General features: G+C 40.1%; 1 protein-coding gene across 1 annotated transcript in view; it reads left to right on the top strand.

Moving 5' to 3' along the window:
• The window catches only part of IZUMO2 (IZUMO family member 2), an 84,922-nt gene that overhangs the window by 47,966 nt on the left and 10,670 nt on the right, over positions 1 to 26,286 (top strand). Inside the window, exons 3-6 of the mRNA XM_075191053.1 lie at positions 35 to 109; positions 6,898 to 6,984; positions 13,530 to 13,550; positions 16,960 to 17,040. Coding sequence (XP_075047154.1) covers positions 35 to 109; positions 6,898 to 6,984; positions 13,530 to 13,550; positions 16,960 to 17,040 — 264 coding nt within the window. The remainder of the gene's footprint in view (positions 1 to 34; positions 110 to 6,897; positions 6,985 to 13,529; positions 13,551 to 16,959; positions 17,041 to 26,286) is intronic.

Raw genomic sequence — 26,286 nt, 5'->3', positions numbered from 1 at the left:
TGATATTAATCTGATTTTTCACTGTCATCCACAGAAACATATCAGTTCAACACACTGGCGCAAAAGCTGCAGAAAGAGGCACAATATTATTTAAATGCCAAAGAAAAAGGTATGCATTTTGTCATAATATTTGCTTGCTAGTCACAATATTTCAGACTGTGGCTATGTTGACACGATTCAGCTTTAAGGGCAAATGTTCACCTTCAGCATAATTACTAACTGTTGGCAATAGTTGGACTGATATTAATTAGAATATATACATAAGTGATACCAAACTGAAACATTCATGTATAAAAATGGCTCATTGTAACCAAAATTTCCATAAGCAGTTATTTGTAATTTCTTGTTTGGTTTAATTTCAAACAATTGTTTGTGCTCAGGCACTGTTGAAATCTATAGTAATAGCACATGGCAACTTTGCCTCCACTGACCTCTACTTAGAATTGCATTGGCGAATTTTGCATGAAGTGCTTTTACACCACTGTGGGCCTGATGAATTTAGGAAAGTAAAGCAAAAAAATGAGTAACTTTGCACCTTGGCAAAACCATGTTACTTTGGAGAAGGAGGTAAATTTAAAATGTGATGGCAGATTTATAGTTGGAATAGGGCATGTCCAAGATCAACTTTAAATTTCAGTGTACAAATAAGCTATTAAGTATGTGTGTGCTACATGAAAAAAACAGCAAGTATTTTCCTTATGTGCAAAATAATAAACTCATTTGCACCCCTTGCATTGTAACATGTCCAGGAGAAAACATACTCTTTTTTTGCCTTACTTTCCTTAATGAATCAGGCCCTGTTTGTTTTATTTCTTGAAGTGCTCACTATATAGCTTGCGTTCACTCAGCATGGGTCTTTACTCAGTGATTATAGACACCGGGCCTGAGTCACAAGAATTTAACCATTTACTTTGGAAACTTGCCCTCCCTCTATTCTATGTTTTACACAGGTCTAGGGGTTGGTAGACAAGCCCCCAGGCCCATAAGCCAATCCAGACTGACCTCCGTATTTGTCAGTGAGCGACAGCCAGGACACTTCAAGGGCTTTGTTACAGGGTCCAGTGACCCATCCAAGTTCAATTCGGTGTTATAAGGTTGGGAACCAGTTTCTAGGGACACAGCCTGGTAGCGTCGGCATCCGGACCTCCCTGATATTCCCGAAAGGAAACACCCATTCCGAGTTCATTAGAACCCTTCCAGAACTTTTATACTTTTATTTATCTACTCAGTTACACACAGAAAACAGGGGAGAGAGGTTTGGTGCTCGTTGTGCCCTGTTTTTCTATTTTTGTGGGATGTCGGTTACAGCTTTTGACTTCTGGTGTGTGAGTCCATACACAGTCATGTATATGCATAGAACAATTTGGAATCACCATGTAAAAATCATGAGGTTCTCAATTTGGTGATTAAATGCTTGACAGGTGGCAACTCTATTTATAACAAGTTGGTAGGGTCAGGGAGAATTGAAAAGGTCTGCAAAAATCAACAAGTAAGGGCTGAAAAAAAATAAGCAAAAATCAAATTATAATTGACAGTGAAACATGACATTGAAGATGAAGAACAGCTTGGGATTGTAAGTCAAAGTAAGGCAATGCAACACATCTATACATGTGGGCTAACAATTGTCAAAAAAAACTGGAGCAATGCTCTGAACAAAGGTATAAATAAGCAGAGTAACAAATAACATGTGACATCTGCTGGAGTTATAGCAGGTTGCAGAATTCCAGACCAAATAGGCGGCATGGCAAAATGTAGGAATTCTGGTTTAAGTAGCTGCTGCCACCTACTGTAGACATAGCAGAATGAAAATGATTTTCTAGAATGTACTACAACAGAGGTGTTTAAACTCAGTTCACAAAGGCTAATCACAGTTCATGTTTTCAGGATGTCCTTAATCATACACAGGTGAGTTAATTTATCTGGCTGGGTCAGTAATTATCCCACCTGTTTCTAAAGACAGAAATCCAGAAAACATGACCTGTTGGTAGCCCTTGAGGCCTGAGTTAAGACACCTCTGTACTAGACTGATAGTATCACGTTAGCAGCAAGACTTTTCAGATCCTTTGCGATCTGTGTGGTTTAGTACTGCCTACCATGGAGATGCGGAATCTAATGGGGTGAAGGTATTCACCAGGGACCCCGCAAGGAGGTTTGGTCTTAGCTGCTTCAGCCCCACAGATCGCAGTTTCCCAGGCAGGCACCATGTGAGACCAGTGGATGGGCGAAGCACCTAGGTGCTGGGAGAAGCGGTGGTGACCCCCAGGTGAGCTTGCCGGACCCTAGCAAGCAGGTCTGTGGGTCCATTACGTGACAGATAGCTAGAATCTGATTGGTTGCTATGGGCAATGCTTGCACTTTTCCTTCTTAGAAGGTTAAGTAAATCTACCCCTGAAACTTTTATAGGGCCTCTTCTACCAAACCTCCATAGCTAGAAAGCCTAATGTTCTTATGAGTCAGGGTAATATTAAGCTATTATGCCCTTTATTAAAGTGTCTCTCAAAGCGGGAATAAATTTGTTTGACAAATACAACTTTGTTTGATAAATATTAACGACTAGATTGTAGCCATCTCGGTTCTACACAACTCAATCCCCGAAATGAGGGAATCAACAAACCTGAAAAGCATCATTTCCAGAATGAGCCACATCACATCATCATTACCAGGTCCCCTGCAGCAAGAACAGTGCTAGAGGTAAAATTAGCATTCAGCTTTATTTTTGGAACTGCCATCGAGTTGTCAGGTCTTTTGTATTTCTACCAAAGCAGACTATGATGACTTATATATGTTGGATCAGGGCAGATATCCTGAGCTTTGTTCCCTGGTAACCTCAGCTGACCCTTTGTGCATAAACTATGCACTTGATTATTGCCATTTTATTCATGTCACTCTGGCAAAAAAGGAACAATATTCGATTTGCAATGGAAAGTGGCCTTTTCCATCATTTACAGCTTTTGTTTCTTGAATTGGGAACTTTCTTGCCAGGGTTGCAGGTAATCAAGAATTAGCACTGTCTGGTATTGTGTTGTAGGTTTTACTTAGCCTATGATAAATTACTGTTTTGGGTGGGATATGGGGAATTGTACTTGTTGGATGACTTCTCAGCAATTGGTGGGACAAATTTTCTTGATACAGCTTTGCCAGCCATTTGCAATATGTTGTTTCATGCAGCACATTTGCCCTTTTATGCCCCTAAAAGATTTAGGTTATTGCATTATTGTAAACTTTTATCCTCATATGACCACCTTTGTGGGTGGGATGAAAGTTTATCCTCATCATCCCAACAGTCAATAAACTTGATATACAGTATAATAATGACTTCAAATGGACAGATTGCCTAACGATGGGGACAAAAAAATAGGTTTTAAAAAATTTGCCTATTGAGATACCAATGTATTGCATGGGCATTTGTACTTTAAACAGCAAAATGGCACTAAAGATACGTATATAAAAAAATATGTTTTTTTCCACAATTCAGTGCATTCTAAAGACTAAGGAGTCATTAAGGAGAGTAAAGCAAAAAAAAGGAGTAAATTTCATCCTGGGTAAACCATGTCACAATGCAAGGGCAGCACATGTGTTTATTATTTTGCACATAAAGAAAATACAGTATTTTTTGTCATGTAGCACACAATACTTGAGAGCTTTATTTTTACACTGAAATCTAAACTTGATCTAGGACATGCCCTACCCCAACTATAAATTTGTCCCCAGATATTAAATGTACCTCCCCCTCCATTGCAACATGGTTTTGCCAAGGTGCAAAGTTACTCATTTTGTTTGCTTTGCTCTCCTTAATGACTCAGGGCCTACAGGAGTTGAGATACCAATGCATTATATAGGTGTTGTATCCTTAAATAGCAAATGGCACTAATAACAAGTGCAGAAAAAAATAGAGGTTGTGCACAAGTGCGTGGTAAAAATCATACCAGTTGATATAGCAAACAATGTAGTGCCCAGGTATTTAATAAAGAAAATAAAAGAGGGAGATGGTGTCAAGATTTGGTCAGTTTGCACAGTGGAGAAAACCCCTACACAAATCTATTGGACTCCAATAAAAAATAAATTAGATTAACTAAATAGTATGTAAAGTAATAGAACAAACAAACAAAAAAGCCAAATAAAGCAATGCTGCTGTTCAGCAAGTGCACGTAGAACAGAAGTGAAGATTAAAGTAGTAACAGGTCAGGACAGCCACAAATGGTAATATTCACAGATTTTTCCCCTAGAACAATCCAGGAGAAATGAGTGCCAGGGTGAGCTTAATATATTGATTTATTATTTTTTTTTTTTTCATTCTTCATTTATTTTATTTCTCATTTTAATTTAAAATTTTACTTTTACATGTTTTTAGTTTTTCTCATGTCTGCAGCAAAACATCTCAGCCTGAGTTTCCATTTATAACAATACATTAAGCAGGCAGGAAGTGTTTAAAGTTGTTTCTAACAAATGTATTGTGAACTGGAGATATCAGCTGACATGTATCAACTGAGTTTCAACAGATACTAGTTCAAAAAATAGTAGTCAGAGCTGTCCCTCCCTTCCCTATTTACCATTGCAGAACACAGGAAACTACTACAGTTTTTTGCTTCGTTGCTACATTGTTGCAGCTCTTTGCAAAACAACAATATTAACTCTAACTATAACAGAGAAGCTAATATGTTTAAATGTTGTTTGCCATGTGTTAGTAAGAGAACATCAAAGACAGTGTATGTTGGATCAATGTATTCAATAGACATAGATATGTACAATGTATTAGTGTTACCTGACAACTTCAATTAGCAATTAGTAGTCACATATTAATAATCTATTAGTTTGCAGGAATAGATGATTCTAAAGAAATCAAGGGCCTAAGAAGGATTCCAAACCCTCTGTACTCATAGAGAACAATAGGCACATGTCAATGTAAGAAGCCTAATCCAGGGAGATGCCAGAATTGCCAAATGGTGGCAAGAAGGATTTTTTTTTCTCATTTTAAGGGAAAAATTTAATTATGCTTGTGTTTCCTTCTTTGTATCAGCAGAGGTATTTCTGCATGAAGGTTTGAAATCAATAGACATAAATGTAATATTTTTTAGCCTAAACCATTTAAGTATACAATTTTAAAGGAGTTCCAGCAGACCATCAACCCATGTGGCTAAGTAACAAATCATTTGCTAAATGGCTAAATATTGAATATATATTTGTATATATTAATGTATAAAGATGTACTGTTGGTCATTGTACATGTACAGTTTCTTAGAACATAACAACTTGAGCAAACCAGCAAGAAACACTAACTATTAAATTCAGTAGGGTTGCCATCAGAAGGCTTTGGGTTTCCTATAACCTGATAAACAGGGGCCAGTCTTGTGGATAATATACAATGCAGATTCCAGTGCAGGTGCCTAATGTACAGTTCTCTTCCTTGAGCTGACAGTAAAAAGCGGAGAAACCCATTGGGGCGGCAATTACACCATACAAAGTCATATCTGCTTAAAAGTATGTAAAACTGTTCTACAAACTGTCAGCAAAAAAATAGAAACCTGAACCATATCAGATGTCAAGTATAATGTGCTGAGCCATATCTGGTGCCACAAATAATACTGAGGTAGAGCAGGTGCCAAATGTACAAAACTGAGCCGTATCTGGACCCAAGGACAAACAGTTGAACAATACTGACTGCAGCTGCCAATGAAAACTCTCCTGCCAGCTGTTAGCCTGACCATGGGTGTAACTACTGGAGTGCAGGAGTAGCATCTGCTATTAGGCTCATTAGTTGAGGAGGTTTGATGTAGCTGATCTCACCTATTGCACTAGTTAAATACTAGGAGCTAGTGAAAGAGAGAGTTCTCACAGTCAACAGTAGTCAGCGATTACATTTGGCTGTTTTTTTACATCAGATATGGCTGAGTTTTTTTAAATTTGGCACCACTGGTCCCCCTCTATTATCTCCTCTGACTGTTGCACTCAGGACCGGATTAAGGGGATGGAGGCCCTGGGCTAAGGTGGCCTCCATTTCCCCGTGAGCTGCCCCCCCGGAGCGCTTACCTGCTTCCGTTCCTCTGTCACTCCCGGTAGTGCTCCCGCGGCGCGCAGTAATATCCTTACTGAGGAGATTATTGCGCGCCGCGGAAGCACTACAGTGAGAGGAGGCAGCTAACAGCATAACATTTGCTGTTAGCTGCCTGCCATTCTCAAGCTGACAGTCAAAGCCGGGGGCGGGGATGCCCCCGACCCGATGAATGTCGACGGTCCCCCCCAGATGCCTGAGGCCCCTGGGCTTTAGCCCAGTCAGACCTCGGGTTAATCCTGCCCTGGCTGCACTCATAGGAGAAAGCATGGTGTCAGTGATCAACATGGAGCTTATTAAGCTCTATAGAGGGCTTCAAATTCTGCTGAATGGGGAAGGGAAGCAGTAAGGCGTAGAGTGGTGCAGAGAGGAGACTCTTGTCTGGCCAGCAATGGAAGTGAGGAGAGGGTCTTCCTTTATAGAAACTTTGTGGGCCTGTTCAAAATGTTTCTGCGCATCCACAAATATCTAGTGACACCCTGCGGAGCCTGTCAACAACCGGTTAAAGGCTGATATCTGGGAATAGAGGGGAAAAGGCAGGAAGAAGGTGTTTAATTACTAGGAGCAGTCTGCTAAATGGTTATTATAGCCCTGTCAGAAGTGGGGCATGGTGGTATAGACCTTAGGAACACAGAACACCCTTCCCCAGATCTCCTCTGTTGCATTGAAGTAGAGCCCCATAATTTATCATCATATTCACATTTGTTTATAAACATTTCTTTTAAATATACATTTCTTAACATAATTGTATTTCAACACAATGATAATCATCTTGTTTAAATATGTAGCAAAGTACAAATATACATAGTGTTTATTAATCTACAGTTTATTTTCTTTTTCTTTTTCAGACCAAGAATATCTTGATTCATTGGTGACTTTAAGAAAAAAAACAACATTAGAATTAAAGCAGGCTCTTCAGGATTACCATGATAAAGGTACTATACCCTACTATAGATGAGAATATATGGGTAATATAAAAATAAATATTGAAAATGGCACAAAAAATAAAATAATTGTGTGTGCAATGCTTTAAAACACAATGCTTAATTAAATAATTCATCCTCAAAGCAAACTCACTCTGATTACACTGTTGCTGGTCAAAATGGTTACACAAAGCAATGTAGGGTATATGGACATTGTATCAGAGATGGAATTCCATATCACAACACAGTCAATAGCACATCAGCATAATAGTTAATTCCATTTATTATGAAGCAACGCTATCTATGTGCATTATTGTCATCAAGTTAATAACTTAATAATTTAAAGTCTTGCTATTTTGTAAAAATAATATAATTCCCCGAACCAATCTTCTTCCTTAGTGTTCCCTATTACGTGTTTCAAAGGAAAGATTCTACCTCCTCCTAAGATCCAGATCACTCTGAAACGTATAACAGGGAACACTGCTGCACTACAAAATACAGTATGTAAAACACTAAGGAGATAATAATGTACCCGGAATGCCAATTGAGTACTCTTACCACAGAATAAACATGAAATTAGCCTGCCACTAGAATTTCAGCATTTAAGAACCATCAAAGTCAGCTTTTTTGTGATCTGCGAAAAATAGCAGAATAATTCTGCTCCTTCAACTACTTAGGTGCAGTACATCCAGGTTTGCATAAGGCTTCATCTGCTATTGATTAATTCCTAAAGCTGGGTACACACTACAGAAATTTCAACCAACTTTTTATGCCGAGCGATTTTACATGCGATCGATGTCCTGATCGCTCGGTCCATGGACTGCATACACACTAGCCTTGTTTAGGACGATAAAGGGAAGAGCGGACGTCCCTTTAGTGACTTTTTACAGCCATGTTGTCGTGAGCAATGACTGTAATTTCGTACTCAAAGTTGTGGATCGGTCGGAAGTTTATACACACTACACAACGGAAACGAGATTGGAACGAAAATATTAAATGGTACGACCAACCAAATGAGGCGACAATCGTCCATTTGGGCAGACTTTCGACCATCGTGTCACTGCACACACTGACCCGACTTTTGAACGAGTGGTCGATTATTTCATCCGATTATTGGATGAAAACTGTGTAGTGTGTACCCAGCTTAAGTACCTGTTGATTACCATGCCTATCTCAAAGTCAATAGGTCACTCTTAATGCTAACATCTTAACTGCAAGCTGTTAAAACATTGAAGTCAGCCTCAGACGCTGGTTCAAATGCACCCTGCAAATTTTCATTCAGAGAAGAAGAGAGATACACCATTCAGATGATATCTTTGTTCTGTATAATGTGCAAAAGAGAGACTGACCTGCCTCTAAACAAACTATCACCAAGTGGATTAAATCTGTGATCCATCAGACTTACACCAGTGCGAATCAACCTGTTCCGGTGCTTCTGCTGAACATCTGTGCAGGGCTGCCACATGGTCGTCAATACACACTGTTACAAATACTATAGGTTTGACACTTTTGCATCCAGAGATGCTTCTTTTGTTGCAAGTTTTTATGCACTGTAGCTTTGGGACATCCCCATTGTGACTCCTGTGGCCCCATAGGATTGTCACGGACTTACCTGATCCCCGCCGCTCCGTCCAGCCGCACTTCCGCATTCAGGACCATGTGACCGCACCCGGAGGCGGTCACATGACCACAACCCTAGAGGCGGGGATTTTGAATCCCCTTCAGTATAAAAACCTCACTCTGACACTCGCTGAGTGTCAGAGCAACACTTACCTGTTCCTGGCTCCTGCTCTTCGTGGATTGCAGTGTCTTCCAGTTTCCAGTGTCTTCCTGTGTGCTGATCTCTGCCTGTTTGACTTCCCTGGCTCTCCTATCCCTGTGTACCGACCCGGCTTGCTGACCATTCTCCTATTCTTGTGACCCGTGTACCGAACCTGGCTTGTTGACTCCGAGTTGCCTTCTGATTCTGCCTGACTCCATTCCTGTGTACCGAACCGGCTTGTTTGACTCCGCTACCACCACTTCACTCCGCTGTACTACATCTTGAGGCGAACCTGGGGACCGCGACCTGCGACTCCTGGCAGAGAAGCCCACCCCGCCTTGCGGCGGTTCTTGGTGAACACCGAGGAGTTTGTTAGACTCCGCACCTCAGGTAAGCCAGTGCTAATCAAGATTAGTAATATAGTATCCAGAATCTGTTACAAGGATGTGAGAGAAAATGTGATTATATGTACGTACGTATGTAAAGTCTTTTTCTCCTAATCCATGGGGGACACTGGATGCCTTCCTTATTTCCCTTTTTGCGTTCTGCTTTCCTGCTCTTCTTGTATGGGTTCTATGTGTTATAGAACTTTTCTCCTCTCTCTCTCTATATTGGTTGTTTCACTAGATAGACTATTTTGAGGGCTTTGTTAATTAAATTGAAGATATTAGTCACTAGAGGTATAGAGAAGAGGTGCCTGCTATTAAAGATTTATTTAAAGTGCCAGAGCTCCTCACACAACTTATATACCCCATTGGGACTCCAGTGTCCCCCATGGACTAAGAGAAAACGGTTTTACGTAAATACCAAAACTACAATTTTTTCGCCCTTTTTGTGGCTGGCTATTCAAATCTGAGCCAATGAGGATATTTTCGGGATTTGATCTGGGGAGGTGGGGATTGTCAGCTTCTGACATGATTTGTCCCCTATGGGTAATCCACTCTTCCCCACCTTAAGACTTGCAAAGCCTTTGCCCTTTGGCTCCAACGTAATATCATTTTTCTAAATGAATTAACCCTTCTGGGTGCCTTTGAGACATTGTGGACCTATAAATCCACCATTTTTACCACTCTAGAGGGATGCAGATATCCACCACATTGCAATCCTTATTTTATTTCAATTCCACTTTCAATAAATGTATCTCTCCTCCAAACACAATCAAATCCTTATTGTATGGGAACAAAAGATTGGGATGGATTTAGATCCAGAGTCCTGGGAATCTATCTGGCAGAATTTAACTAAATCTTCAATTTGTATCTTGATTAAAGAAATGCCTTCAAGCTTTCCAACAGGATCAAGGCCTTCTTCCCTACCTACCCTAGTTTGTGCTGGAGAAATTGTATCCAAGTTGATTCCTTCTGACATATGTGGTGGTCCTATCCCAAACGTCCATTGTAATGGTCCAAGATCAAAGCCCTTGTTTACTCAGTAACAGCTATTGTTACTCTTAGCTCGTCATAATACCTCCTGCTTTCTTTTATCAGTCCCTGCTACCCCCAAACACTCGTGCAAGATTATCCATCACATTACCATGGCCGCCAGATCCTAACTTGCCTAACTTGGCTGTTGCTGTTTCAACTATTAATCAGACAAAGCACATGGAATACATTATGTGAATTATTATTACTAGTACTATTATCTTAGTACCCTTTGGAACTTTGTGATCTACTTCACCTGAGTCTGGCAGCAGTCAGTAGATTACTTTGATGCCATGCTTGAAGTTTGAAATCTCTTGAGCTTTTTAAACCCGGTCTAGGGCTTTTACCTTTTTTATATTTTTTTTTTCAATTCCACAGTACTTATTTTTAGATCTTTGGCTGACTCTTTTTCTGCATTTGATCTGGAACTTCCCAACTCTTCTGGGATGGGGAGTTTTAGAGAGTTACACTTTGTGTCCCAACAAAGAATAACACAGCATCAGCTATAGAACTAGATCTTCAGATTATTTCAGTTTACTAGTTCTCTGATGTGGTTTGGTTATTGGGTACAGAAAAAGGATACGCAACCTGAGGGGGAGGTAGTACCACTGTTTAAATCGGTGATGCAATCAATAGGATGGTGTAGAGGCAAGGTTTTAGCTTTTACAGACATCTGCAAATTTTGAACCATTGGAGGATTGGGGATCTGAAACTGCCAAAACAATAAATAGAATAGGCAATAATGAAAGACATAATTAACTAAATCTGAATTTAATCTATCTAATCTGAATTTGGATTTCATTGTGTATTAAACACTGACGCAAGACGCAGGTCATGTGGGACTTTTTACTGACATGCCTGTATCTCCAGTGGCAAACAGAAATATACAGATGTGGCATGTAAAAAAATTGTCTTTTAACACTGAAACAAAACTTCTGAAATTGCATTGCCCATGCAGCCAGATTTCTCCAAGCATAATATTAATGTTACACACCAAACCATTAATAAGTTTGATGTTGTTACAGCAAACGGCTAGTGATATAAACTTCTAGAACAGGTTATAAGTGGTCTTCACCTATAGCAGCCACCTTTCCCATAGAGCTTGTTGTGCTCACAAGTACTTGGATGCCCCCAGATCTTAACTCTAAAGTAGTAGAAGTTTATATACAGTACCATCACGTAGATATAGGAGGCAGCAATCGGAACAGAGGATGAAGTCAGGGTCAGTCCAATTTCAGGGGTTCGTGGCAAGTAAGATAAACAGGAACAGGCTAGAGGTCAGGGCTGGTAGCAGACAAGGAGAGTCCAAATAGCAAAGCCAAGGTCAGGGGCAATCAGAGTTCAAGCAGGGTCCAGAAACAAGCCAGGGTCACAACAGGAATCAATAATAAACAGGCATCCATAGCAATGTGAGGCACACAGAACGCTATAACTGGCAGGGAGGCTAAGCCCCCTCTGCCTTATATAGTGAAGGTGGCCAATCAGGAGTCTGGGGCATCAGCCCTATTCATTAGCCATAGAAGGCTGTATAATCAATTACGGCTTCTGCTCATGCGTCCAGCTGTCAAGCTGGCGGCGGTGTTTGGCAGAGTGTCCTGGTGGCTGCCCCTGTGACAGCCGGGATAAAGGGGCTGAAGTGACGTCTGAGCTGTAAGGGAAACAACCGGGATGCGGCCTGATATACAGACAAATGACAAAGATCACCCTACTACAAAATCACCCTACTTTAGAAGGCAATTTGATGTGCTATATCTGTATATTATTTTTACACCAAGCATGTATTATTTGATTTGCTAAAAAATCTTCATATGTTCAGACATTATAAACACAGTTGGAATAAGAAAATGTGATGATCCAGATTTCACCCTTTTGTCACTACATAGGCGATATGGGATGTGCTACTTGCTTTTCATAATGAAGAGGGCGTAATCAAAATGTATTTTTTAAGTAAGGTTGCAGTAAAATCTCTTTACTTACCATCTGAAATGCTCATGCCATGCTTTACATATCAACCATTCATGGTTTTATGTAGCATATGCTGTAATGTGCAGACACATATAACTGGAGATAACAGAATTGGAGCTACTTTTATTAGTCCACTCCTTTGTTGGAAGTTCAGTAAAAGACACTTTTTTTTAGTTTTTCGTTTCAGTTTAAAGTCAGTGGTCTTATATCTATGGAAACATAGCACGTAGCAAAAACAACAGTAGGATACATGTCCTTATGGTGACAACGCATCTAATTGAAAAAAAAATAAATATGTAGATCCCTATATCAACAAAATGTGATAAAAACAAGTCTGCTCTGTCTGTAATGATTAATAAGACATAATTGCTTTTCCAGAGAAGGAAAAAGTGACAAATGATAATATCATAATAAAAAAAGATGGTGTGATAACAATTTAAGCTCTATCATTTAGTCATATTTATCCCAAGAAAACAATAATAAAAAATTGATTATTGCTTAACAAGTAAACCATAAGAATAGAGATGCATTTGAACAATTTTAATGTGATTTCTGCACAACTTCACAAGGGCAACAATTCTAATTACTAACAAGACAGAGAGATAGTCATGACCACAACCATTAATGCCATATTTTAATTTTGTTTAATTATTTGAGTCTTAGAGATTTTTAGAAAATATATTTATATATACATTGGAAGTGCTAGAACAAATTCACAAGACTTTGATATAAATCAATTTAGGTCTCATTCTTGTCAACATATTATGCTTTACACACTAATGGGGGAAATCATTTTAAAATGGCCATTTTCCAACACAAAATATTGATTTGCCCATCCAATGTGGGAGAGACTGACGTCAGCACCAGAAATATTGGAGACACCAATCAAACAATGCAGTGAGCTGAAAAACACAGGCGGAACTGGGTACTATAGCCGAACAGAGGTCAGGGCAGGTTACCCAGTGTTGTTTTTGTTTTTATATTAAATGTCATTTAAATTCATCAAGTAGAAGGCTCAAAGCAGGTTCCCTGGGTCAAAGTTCTGCCCAGTGTACATCAATGGGAGGTCCGGCCAGGACCCTAACCCTCATGAGGATGGTTCTGGTTTCTTCCAAGAGAGAGCGATTTGGCTTTTCATGGTGCTAAGGAAATAAAATCTTTGTTGGTTTTTCAGGCAACGATAGTTTATTAAGTACTATCCGCTGGGGGCATACATATAGGAGGACTGAGTGTGCGGTTTAGTAATCACTGACAGAACTTTGTTCTGGCCCAGCATTTGGCACACATAACACTTATATGCTTTTCATGCTAACGTGTTACATGTTAATATTTGTCTTTTAATTTTTTCACCACTGCTTGCTAATTCTTAACACTAGACTACTATAATTATACTTTTTTTTTATCTTTTGCAGCTTGCTCAGCAACTGAATGTGGTAAGTCATTTTAACTCAAGGTTAGCCTCCAAGTGATATTTACATAAGATAATTTATTTACACTTGGAAGGTGAACTGTATTGTCTTTGGTTTAGAAGTTGCATACTAAATACTGCTATATTTATGTGAAAGTTCATTCACTTTAATCAATAAGTAACCTGTATCGCTAGTAATGCTGCATGCGTTTTACTGCTTTTACAGAGTGCATAACTAGAGATGCTCAGGCTCCGTTTTCTGAAAACCGAACCCACACGAAATTAGGGGATCTGAGTAGGCTCGCGAACCGGCTCGGTACTTTTGCGCATCCTCGGATCTGAATCGAGGCAAAACGTCATTGTTGCATTGTCGGGTCTAGCGGGTTTTGGATTCCATAAGTACCTCCCTCCCCAGGAGATCCAGCACCATTGCTCACACAGAAACAGTGGTAGCAGTGTTCTTGTCACTCTCCATTCTCCAGTGACATTGCTCAGTGCCATTGCTCATACAGAAACAGGAAGGTAGCAGTGTTCTTGACAAAAATTGACTGGAAATTAATGTTATTGGGGTTAATAATAATAATGTAGGAACAAAAAGAGAGCCAAATTATGTGATATTAGCAAAAAAATAGGGTTTTTATAAAAAAAAAATAGGGATCCAAAACCAAATCCAAAAAACGCAAGGGCGGTTTTGCCAAAATCAAAACCAAAACACGAAGTTAATCCAGATCCAAAACCAAAACCAAAACACAGGGGTCAGTGAACATCTCTATGCATAACCCACTATTTAAAAACCAACCTAAGAAGATCAGACCAAGATTATTCAGTCTTAGTTCAGTTTTAACATTATAAAATGATTAATGTCAGTATAAAACAGCCATTAAGCTCTCTTAATGCAAAATAATATGTTCATCATAAGACTTTACTTAACTCCATTGTGTAATAGCTCTAGGGCATCTAAGTAGGGGAATAGGCAAGGACGTATTAGGTAATTTGGACATTATGAAATTAAAGGTAGTCTAACTATGTCAGGATTCAAATAACACCAATCAGCCAGGAATAGTTCATAGCAACTAAATCAATACTTATTAAAACCTACCTAGGATACAGTCCAATAATAAAACATTAGTTAAAATGAAAATAGTAACCGGTATTGTAGTATTGCATACAGATTCTTTAAAACCCGTTAGGAATAGTTAATGTTATTATAATGTTGATAGAAACACAATCCAATAAAGCGGTATATTCCTCCTCAACAGATCAGTTGTGAAGGTATTAATTTTCTCTTAGTATATACATTACATTGTTAGCTGAGCACAATCCTTTACCACAAATGTCTGTGCATTGCATTCAAGTTACAAGATTCCACAGATGTTTGGGAAGATTTGATTTTCTGCCCGGTGGCCACAGTAAAATTTGGTAGTTTGAGCAAAGTTTTTACCAATTGATCGGATATCTGAAAAGATCCAAGCAAAGACCAGGTACATAAAATTCCATCTCTCTCCCTCTCCCTCTCTCTCTCTCTCTCTCTCTCTCTCTGTGTGTATATATATATATATATATATATATATATATATATATATATATATATATATATACATATACAGAGAGAGAGAGAGAAAGATATTGTGGTATACATAGTTGTATAATGTCCTATACATAGTTGGTTCAGAACCAATATGGCCTAATAATGGTACCAACTTGATAGCAATTCCCATGGTAAAATCACTACATGGAGTTGTAGGTGATTAATATAACAAATTACTTAATGAAACATATAAATCAAAATACATGCAAGTTCATGATTTAACATAAATGCAACATTATTGATATATATAGTATACATTACTATTATTACTATTAATATGTTTTTATTGATATAGCACTGACATATTCCGCAGCGCTGTACATTGAGGGAATCATCAGATGACACAAACAACTTACATACAATGACATAAAGCAGAATGTAAAGATGGCACTCTCCAAATGAGCTTACAATGTAAGTGGTGTGGAGAACACATGATACAAAAGGTAGCGGAATAAGAATTTGTGGGGAAAGGTGGCTATTGTTACTCATCAGCATTATTGTGTTTTATATGCATAAATTGTCCCTTTGGCAAATTGATCTTCCAAGCCTTATAGTATGAAGTCTTATAGTATTAATATTTATTGGCATCAACTGTTTTTCTATAGGTTTCCGTAATAATGATGGCATCATTGGCCAATATGGAAAGGACCAGAAAATCAATGGAGGATTTGTGATACTTGTGCACAAACTTTAAATTATTATCATTATTATTAATAAAAGCAGCAAATTGTTGTGCTCAGTCAGTGTTTGCCACCACTTAAATAATAAATACATCATCAATATAACTTCTATAGAGAACCAGGTCTGTCCCAAAGTCACCACCCCAGATGAAGGAGGGTTCAAATTCTCCCATGTAGATGTTGGCATAACTGGGGATGAACTTGGTCCCCATGACTGTTCCCATCACTTGTAAATAATAAGTATCAGACATGTGTAGATTTTCCCTTTGAATGGAAATCTTCTTCCTAGCTGCAGTCCAAATAGAAATACCAATTAATTAATGATGGACACATCTTCATATACTGGCCACAGTAATGAATTAACTACTATCAATGGGACGGGTAAAGAAGCAATCAGCCAAAAAGAAGCAGCTAGCTAATGCTGGAGATCATCATCATTTTATCACGTTCCCTTCAGCACCCGTAAGAGATATGCCTCCTGACAGAGAGATGTGGAGGTGTTCAGGCCTATCTCTACTCTAATTATTTGAATACACCCTTACTGTACTTGGCCTATGACTGCTTGCCCCTTGCCTCCCTATTTCGCCTCTGCATTCATAAAGGGTTGTAATTGTACTATGCAACCAAATCTGCATATGGATATATGTATGCAATTTTGGTGAACATGCACAGTACGTAAGTGTGTATTCTACAAAAATCAGACATCCAACTCTACATGGGCCCCATTGTCTTTATAATTAATAGTATTTATAGCACCATCTGTGTGTGTATATTTTAATGTATATTTTGATGATTTCTTTTGTTGCTTTAGTAAATCATATAAATACAGTTGGGTGGCTTACAACTTTGAGTGCCATATATTTGTGGGCGTGTCCTAATATTATAGAGTAGGTGAAGAGGGGGCTGACAGAGCTCCTTAAGTATAAGTAATTATAGCCTGCACATAAGTATGGCAAATAGCTTGTTTAGCATATGCTTCCTCCTGTAGGAGGCACATTTAAGCAAAAAGAAGTATAATAAACATTTGAGAGTACAGTGCTTTTAAAAATTACATGCCAATGTTTAACTGAAAACACCTATAAAGTTGGGATTCTGATCTAAAATATTCCACTGTTTGCCTGTCACTTTTTAATTAGCTCTGTCTTTTATTCTTCAATCTGTTTCAGGCTGGCTGAAAATGAACGTATACAGCTGTACCATGTGTACAACTGTGCCACCATCATGCTTAAGTCGCCTACTTTGCATGGGTATGTACTTTATTTGTGCAATTGAAAAGCAACTTTTATGGGAATGAGATTATGTGTACTGTAAAAGATAAGAATATTAGACTTTACCAAGGATTTCACACACTAATATGCCTTTCAGCATATTACGTTTCAGATGACTTCTTCAAACATGTTTACAAAGAGACATATTTAAACAGAGATAATGTTATGTATACCCATTGGCTGATTAGATAGATCCTTTTCACTGGGACTTCACCTTTAGCAGCCACGTTTCTTATAGAACGTTTGTTTTCATCAATACTTGGTTGCCCCTAAGACTTCATCCTTAGTAGTAGGGGCTCATCAGCTTAGGGTATTCGTAAGTGTGGATGTAACTCAGCAGGATACCAGCAGGAAGTGGCATAAAGGCAGAGCTAAATACAGATACAATGAGAATCCTGGTGCAAAGACAAGGTTAAAGACAAGGACAAATGGAGGAACACTGAGTATTCTGGAGCAGAGTACAGAGGCAAAGCCCAAAGACAGGGACAAATGGGACACTGAGGGTTCTGGTGCACAGTGCAGAGACAAGGTCCAAAGAAAGGGACAACAGGCTGAGGATAGATGCTGGCAGTAAACTGAGAGAGTCATAGCACTTGCTATGGTCAGGGCTGGCAAGATCCAAAACAAAATTGTGGAACAGGCTGAGGTCAGCGCTTGTGGCAAACTAAGGACAATCTAGGAAATCAGGATCAGTAAACAGTCCAAGTCAAATGCAAGGAGACAAGAAAATTCTCTCTATCTGTTTTGAAAAATATGCAGCAGGATTTGCAGAAATAACACACACAGGGTCACCAGCCAAGGGCGAGACTCGACTCAGCAACCTTTTAGGAACATTTTAAAGGAAAAAAATTGAATGCAGCCCAGTGCCCCAGCTCAAGGTAGCCACTATGGGACTGATCCAGGGGGCAGATGCCCCTCTGCCCTCCAGCCAAGCCAGCCCCTGTCACCAGCATAGTTGATAGGGAGAGAGGTATATAAAAGTTGAACAACCAACAGGAATCAAGCACTCTCATAGATAAATTAGCCTGCACCTGTGCTGAATAGAACTAGACAGACACAGGAAAATCAGTGAGCAGAACTCACACTACCTAACAGATATAACACAGATATTCACTGTGATTGAACACTGTCAACCAGTTTCCAAATGTTTCTCATTTGTTCTAGGTGTTTATGTTATGTGTGTCAAGCTCCAGGGATTTTTTAGTGTGCTTGTAAAAATGGGTCTTTCCATGTTATTAATAAAACACAACATGGCATGGCTCCAGGACATGTGGGGCCGGAGCTTAATCTCCAAAGATCAATTGTACATTACACATTATTACAGGTTTACAATGCCTTGTGTATTATAGCCATTAGTAACCAGTATCACACCCAGTAGTTCCCAGCATGTCAGAGCCACCAATACTCAGTACACATATATAATGCTTAGCAGTGTACACCTTGAAATAAGCAGCATGTAAGCCCAATCATCAGGGACGGAACTCCTCATCGCAGGGCCCCATAGGAAATTTTGGGTAGGGGCTTGGTAATGCTGATGTATCCTCCCAGGCCCACAGCTCTACTATGAAAAAAGCAGATAGGGGACTTCTTTTGAGCATGCATAGTTGGTGTATGCACGGCCACAGTGTGAAGAGTTCTCCATTCCTCTCTGCTCTTTTCAGAGCAGAGAAATAGCAACATAAGATGGTGTGGCGGGTGCGGGGGATCTCCCACTGGGGCATTAGAGGGCACCAGCATTGCTGGGGCTCCTATGCGCCTCATAGTGGCATGGTAGTTCTGCCACTTACCATCATAGACATATCCATTACCATACAATTACTTTCAGTCTCACAGGGAATTTTGGATACATTATTATCTAAATGTATTAACTAGCTCTGACATACTAATTATTAAGTTAGTAAAAACTTCAGTATAAAGCATAGATAGAGCTGAGAACATCCACTGATTAATGATAAAAGACAGCATGTTGTTATTGATCACACATGACTGCCACATAAATTATGCAGTACCATATGCTCACACCTACACAATATCCTACCATTCAAAAATGCATATGCATAATCTTACAGTTCAGGAAATAAGTCATACATGTAAAACACATAATCTGCCTTTTCAGATTATGGATGTGCTTTTTGCATTTTTTGTGAAGGAACTGCTATTTAAAAGAACTGCATTGAAGTTTCATTATCAACAGAACTGCCAACATTGGGGTAGCCAGCAAACCCTCATTGATATAGCTGTTGTAATCCCTTTTGAAGGCTGCTGGTAAGGTATGGGACAGGAGTAGAGCTGCAAGTTCAGTGTCGTCTGCTCCATGTTCCCACAGTGGCTGCTACCACATGCTCTCCTTTGTCCAGAGTGGGGTGGACTTCCGGACCTATTTAAGAATTTTTGCATTTTTGCCCTGTTAAGTATCTTCTGTCATCACAAATAACTTTACTATATAAGTCATGTCATGACAGCGTATCTGATAGGAGGCTGTCTTAGTGATGATGGGTTTGTTAGAGTTGCCATTTGCATTAAATAGCACAGACGAGAGCAGTAAAACTGTGGAAGAGGGATCCGAAGATACCCCTCTGGAGATTCTCTCTCCATAGGATTGACTAGCTAACACCATAATCCAATGGCGTTAGCCATAGTGGTCAAGCTCTGAAAAGCTAAGCTTTTCGGAGCTTGATAATATTGCCCATTGAGTACTATGGAGACTACTTTGCATAATGCAGTAGATATCTCCAATATCTCCTGTGTTTGGCTAGTCTTAAATTACCATTTTCCTTAAAAATGTCTAAACAATACGGTAAAATCTGTTATCCGCATGGTTTGGGCTTCATAAATAGGCCCCTTGGTCAGCCTAACAGAGGCGACTATAAAAGGTCAAGCAGTACAGACAACCAAGAAGTCCAATGTTAGTCAGGTTTGGGGAAGAGAGTCAACTCCTCCCAGCATGCAGAAAGGAAGAACACCCAGCATGTGGATCAGTGGCAGCTCTGTAGTGCTGTGTCTGTTGAATGGTGTGAACCTGCTGAAAGAGGGGAGACATTGATGGGGTCACTGCTTTCGGCATAAAGGCATCCCAAGATTTGGTTGGCTGCTCCTGTGGCTGGTATGGCTGCCTTCCTGATCTTTAGTCTTCAGTCAAAAAACCTGGGTTGTTACAATGTAGCTTAGAGTGTGGTCAAAAATAGCCTAATAATTGTAATGAGGTATCTGTGTTGTGTTATGTTACATAATCTTAAATAAATGTTCTGTTTATAAATAGTATACCTGCCGAGGTGTGAACCTTTGTTGTGCATAGTTTGGTAGTCAGGGACAGTAGCCTCATTTAAGGTATCTTTTTTCCAATGTAAATAAAACATTTTTTTTTAACCTTCTTATAATGAGGCTGTCTATCTCTGAACCCTATTGGGTTCTCCTATGTCCTTCTTACATTGAGTTCCTAAAATTGTACTCCATATTCAAGATGTGGTCTAACTAGTCACTAGTAACTAACAGTGATAAAACTATGTTTGCATCATGTGCAATTATCCCCTTTTTATGTATAACAAGATTTTGTTCATCTTTGCAGCTGCTACCTGATGGTTCTCAGATTCTCAGCTTTCTAAGGGGTTGTTGCCTATAGCAACCAATCAGATTCTAGTTTTCATTTATTTAGTGCATTCTACAAAATGACTGCTAGAATCTGATTGGTTGCTATAGGCAACATCTCCACTTTTTCAAACCCGCAGTTTAGTAAATATACCCCTAAGTCCTTAATATCAGATATACTGGATATACACAAATAATTAATACTAAATGCCATTATTAGGTTACATCCTTAAGTATTTGTCACTTTGTTTCTTTTATTTCCACTGTACGAATATATTTTTAACAAAAGGCTATTGGATATTTTTTTTTTGTATAGCCCTAAAGTTATTCCTTCTCAGGTATCATAAGAGATAATTGTAATCTATTACTAACATCAGACAGTAGAAGCCAGTTAAACTCTATCCAAATATAAAAAACTGTGGTGATATATAGTATATATCAGAAGTACTACATGTGTGTATTATTTATTTTACTAGAATATACAGTATAATGTAAGCTTATAATATAAGCTTACATTATAAAGAGGTATTGATTATACTGTATATTCTAGTAAAATAAAGAATAATACACAGTCTATTTCTAACAGCCCAATATTTAATTTTCAAACTTCTTATCTAATCTACTTCCAGTACAACATCATCTAGAAATTTGCAGATATTCACATATCCTATCGGTTTGATGTCTGAACTATAGAGTATTCCAATACATGGCTTCATACATATAGTCACCATGCATTAATTTATACATACATTAAGTAACGTAAATGCCGATATATGCTGTATGCACTGTGCATGCAGAAATGAACTATATGCTAGAGAACGGAAGTCTTCTAGCGCAGAGGATAATTAAGACACACTGCGATTTTATGGCTGTAAGGTATTTTCAATCATATCATTTGCTACAGGTCAGATGTAAGTGCCGAGTTATAGTGATAACGGTTGCGCATGCATGCAATGTAAAAATGCACTTTTTTAAAATGTTTTTTCATTAATGACTATATTATTAACAGGTGAGAGTAAGTGAATATCATTTTTTTGTGTACGGTCTACTGGGACTTTATATGTATTGTTTGTATCCTGCTGTGTTATGTCTGTTAGAACAGAGTGTTCTTAGACCATATTCAACAAGAGACATTTCTTCAGATCAGCATGTAGTTGAATAGGGATGTGCATATGCCCAGGGCTGCCAAGAGAAATTCAGGGCCCCAGTACAACAAATTCATGGGGCCCCCCTTATAGCTGAGAATACAAATGTTTTTGTACGGCCAAAGAAATTTTGTGTGGCACTAAAAAAAGAAAAAAAAATTGGTACGACCCCAAAAATTTTGTGCGACACAAAAAATGTGTACAATTGGAGAGGGGGGATGTGGCTATGAATCACTTGGCATGCCCAGGAAACCATCTTACAGAAAAAAAAACTTGCATTGTTGTGTACACTATTGAACGGTCACCAAAAATTGGGATTGTCCCACTAGACCCACAATATTTCACACACTCTCCTGCTCTCTCCTACCTGTTCTTCTCACTTTCATCACCTGTGGCTGCAGGTTTCCTTAGTTGCGGCTTGTCTGGATCCTGGAATGTTGGGGGCCCTATTTTGAAAAAAAAATGGGTACATTTAGAAAATTACAGCCAGCCCCGGGGTTAAATCAGTAGCACCCACGATTAATAATTAGGCCTTCCTCCAGCCCCAACATTAATATAATAGTCCTATAACATCAAAAAGACAGGGGCGCTTCCATGGTGTAAAATCCAAGTAAAATGTTTATTCCCAAAACATAAAAATACACGTACCAGAACTGAGAAGTTTTCAGGCATAAATCAGTATTAAAGCATCCAAGTGGGGATATCAATTCAGTGTGATCCTCACAGATATTCCACCATCACCTCTACGCGTTTCATCCTTGAGGACTTCGTCAGGAGTTTAATTAATATAATAGTATTCACATTTAATAAATAAACCTATTTCCCTGCCTACAAACAGCCCCAGCAATAAATTAATACTATTTACATTTCAGAAATAGACCTATTTCCTGCAACCATCGCTAACATTAAATAATTCATAGGCACATTTAATAATGAGACCTCATTCTCCCCCACATTGAGTAGCCCCCAAACCACCCCATCTTAAATTAATAGTCAACACAATAAAATTGCCCAACCATTACCCCACAAACAAAATTGCACCCATTAGTTAGCCACCACCCACCTCACACTACATTGCCACAAGCCCCCTGTGCCATCACACACATTACTGTGCCCCTTAATCACCATGTTGTGCCCCCTTATGATCACACTGTGCCCTCCATGCTGTTTTTCCCCCTTCATCTGGCCCCCCATCATCACACTGTGCCATGCTGCTTTCCCCTGACTTCATCACACTGTGCCATCCTGCCCCCCTCTCCTTCATCACTGAGCCATGCTGCCCTCCCTCTCTTTCATCACTGTGCCATCCTGCCCCCCTCTCCATCACTGTGCCATCCTCCCCCCCTCTTCATCACTGTGCCATCCTGCCCCCCCACTCCATCACGGTGCCATCCTGCCCCCCCTCTTCATTACTGTGCCATCCTGCCCCCCTCTCCATCACTGTGCCATCCTGCCCCCCTCTCCATCACTGTGCCATCCTGCCCCCCTCTCCATCACTGTGCCATCCTGCCCCCCTTCTCCATCACTCTGCTGCCCTCCCTATTTCTCCTCATACTGTGCCTCTCTCTCCCCCCCTTTTTCTTCATACTGTGCCTCTCTCTCCCCCCCTTTTTCTTCATACTGTGCCTCTCTCGCCCCCCTTTTCCCTCATAGTGTGCCTCTCCCCCCCTTTTCCTCATACTGTGCCTCTCCCCCCCTTTTTCTTCATAATGTGCCTCTCTCTCCCCCCTTCTTCCTCATGGTGTGCCTCTCTGCTCACTTTTCCTCATACTGTGCCTCTCTCTCCTACCCTTTTTCTTCATACTGTGCCGCTCTCTCCCTCTTTTTCCTCATGGTGTGCCTCTCTCTCCCCCCTTTATCCTCATGGTGTGCCTTTCTCACCCCCATTGTTCCTCTGTGCTTTTCTCCCTTTCTTTTTTCTTTTTTACTTACCTGCCCCCCCTCTTCATCACTGTGCCATCCTGCCCCCCCACTCCATCACTGTGCCATCCTGCCCCCCCTCTTCATCACTGTGCCATCCTGCCCCCCTCTTCATCACTGTGCCATCCTGCCCCCCCTCCATCACTGTGCCAACCTGCCCCCCCCTCCATCACTGTGCCATCCTGCCCCCTTCTCCATCACTGTGCCATCCTGCTCCCCTCTCCATCACTATGCCATCCTGCCCCCCTTCTCCATCACTCGGTGCCTATCTGCTGCCCTCCCTATTTTTCCTCATACTGTACCTCTCTCTTCCCCCTTTTTCCTCATACTGTGCCTCTCTCTCCCCCACTTTTTCCTCATATTGTGCCTCTCTCCCCCCTTTTTCTTCATACTGTGCCTCTCTCTCCCCCCTTTTTCCTCATGGTGTGCCTCTCTCTCCCCCCTTTTTCCTCATGGTGTGCCTCTCTCTCCCCCCTTTTTCCTCATGGTGTGCCTCTCTCTCCCCCCTTTTTCCTCATGGTGTGCCTCTCTCTCCCCCCTTTTTCCTCATACTGTGCCTCTCTCTCCTACCCTTTTTTTTCATACTGTGCCTCTTTCTCCCCCTTTTTCCTCATGGTGTGCCTCTCTCTCCCCCCTTTATCCTCATGGTGTGCCTTTCTCACCCCTGTTGTTCCTCTGTGCTTTTCTCCCTTTCTTTTTTATTTTTTACTTACCTTGCTGGTTTTTTTCTCTCTTCTCTTCTCTTTTCTTCTGTCTTCTCTCTTCTTGCTTCTTTCTTGGTCCTCTCTGCGCTGCTCCTCACTGACTGTCAGGCGTGACTTGATGACGTCACGCCCGGCAGTCAGTGTAAAGAAAGCAGAGAGGAAGGAGGAGGGACGCCGGCGCCACGATCACGTGAGTATCTTGTTTTTTTTTTTACTACCCTGCTCCCCCCACCAACGAACCGCCGACCACCATCCCCCCCCTCCCCCGCACAAAAAAAACCTAAAAAATAAATAAAAACAGGTGAACAGTGAGGGCCCGGGCATGAGTAATTAGTACCCACTCCCCCCCCTCTCGGCAGCCCTGCATATGCCCAATGTACATGTGTTTTAGCAGTGTTAACCATTTCATTCAAATTCAGAAGATTTAGTTAATTTGTGATTTTCTTTAGTGTGTTACTTCAATTTCTAATAATGCATCTATCATGTTTAAATGCTACAATTTTGTCTTGCTTGGTGAGACTTGGCAGCAGGATGGTTTACATAAGTAAATATAGTACTTTTTGGTACTATTCTCCTTCTGGTGAGTGTTTGGAAGGCTCAGCATTGAAAGTAGACCTCCCCTATTACTTCTTAAAAAATATATTGATTGTTAAAAGTGTTAAGGAGATATTTATAATTAGTCATATTATTTGTGAATATAAAGTCAATATGACAGATATTTAATGATGAATTGCCTACTTTGGTGTTGAAAGCAAACACACTTCCCATAAGTGTGTTTTGCTTCCTCTATAATATTCTTGGCTTTTTATTGAATTACTTTTCTCTTTATCTGATTCACTCTGGTTTTCAAAAGTTTGCAGGATGCCTAGAAGTGATTGGCATTTTTACATACAAAACATAAAGGTGTTTACATTGTGGGCTGTAGTTTTTAATAGGGATGCTCAGGCTTGGTTTTCCAAAAACCGAGTACCCCAGGGCATCCCAAATCCGAGTATTGATCAGAGCCAGCTTGGTGCTTTCAGAACTGCAATCGAGGCAAAACATCATTGTTGCATCGTCGGATCTCGCAGCTTTTGGATTCCATAAGTACCTCCCTCCGGCGCCATATCTCAGACAGACAAAGGAGGGGTAAAAGCATTCTTGGCAGTCTCCAGTGCTATTGCTCAACTCCATTGCTCACACAAAAACAGAAGGGGTAGCAGTGTTCTTGTCACTCTCCAGTCTCCAGTGCCATTGTTCACACAGAAACAGGAGGGGTGGCAGTGTTCTTGTCAGTCTCCAGTGCCATTGTTCACACAGAAACAGGAGGGGTGGCAGTGTTCTTGTCAGTCTCCAGTGACATTGCTCTGGGCCATTGCTCACACAGAAACTTAAGGGGTAGCAGTGTTTTTATCAGCATCCAGTCTCCTGTGCCATTGCTAAGGGCCATCGCTATGGATCATGATCAGTCGACAGAAGAGCAGGAGCATCAAGTTGGCACCAGTCATGATGATAATAGTCATCTACTAAAGCCTATGCTCAAAGGCATAGTGGGTTTAAGTCAGGGAAACTGATATCCAAAAAACAAACTTTTACTTTGGTAAAGAAGCAAACACCTCTCTAATAAAGGGAAAGTTTACTGTAGAAAAACATAAAATTGCCAACATGCATTCCACCCAAAATAGCAACAAGCAGTACAGAATCGGCTAGCTCCCTTCTCTCAGCTAGATCCCACCATCTGCACTCTACACTGTCATCATCCTCACCCTCACCTCACCCTCATCAGTGTGTACAACATCCTCACACTATATTAATTCATTCCCACTGAAATTTACCATTATAGTAGTCTTTGTACTATGGTGTAATTTCTGGTAAAGGCCTCATTCGTGGAA

Source organism: Mixophyes fleayi, chromosome 11, assembly GCF_038048845.1.
Source record: "Mixophyes fleayi isolate aMixFle1 chromosome 11, aMixFle1.hap1, whole genome shotgun sequence".
Lineage (NCBI taxonomy): Eukaryota > Metazoa > Chordata > Amphibia > Anura > Limnodynastidae > Mixophyes > Mixophyes fleayi.
Note: the sequence above shows the minus strand (reverse complement) of the source record. Positions and strands in the feature narration are given on the sequence as shown.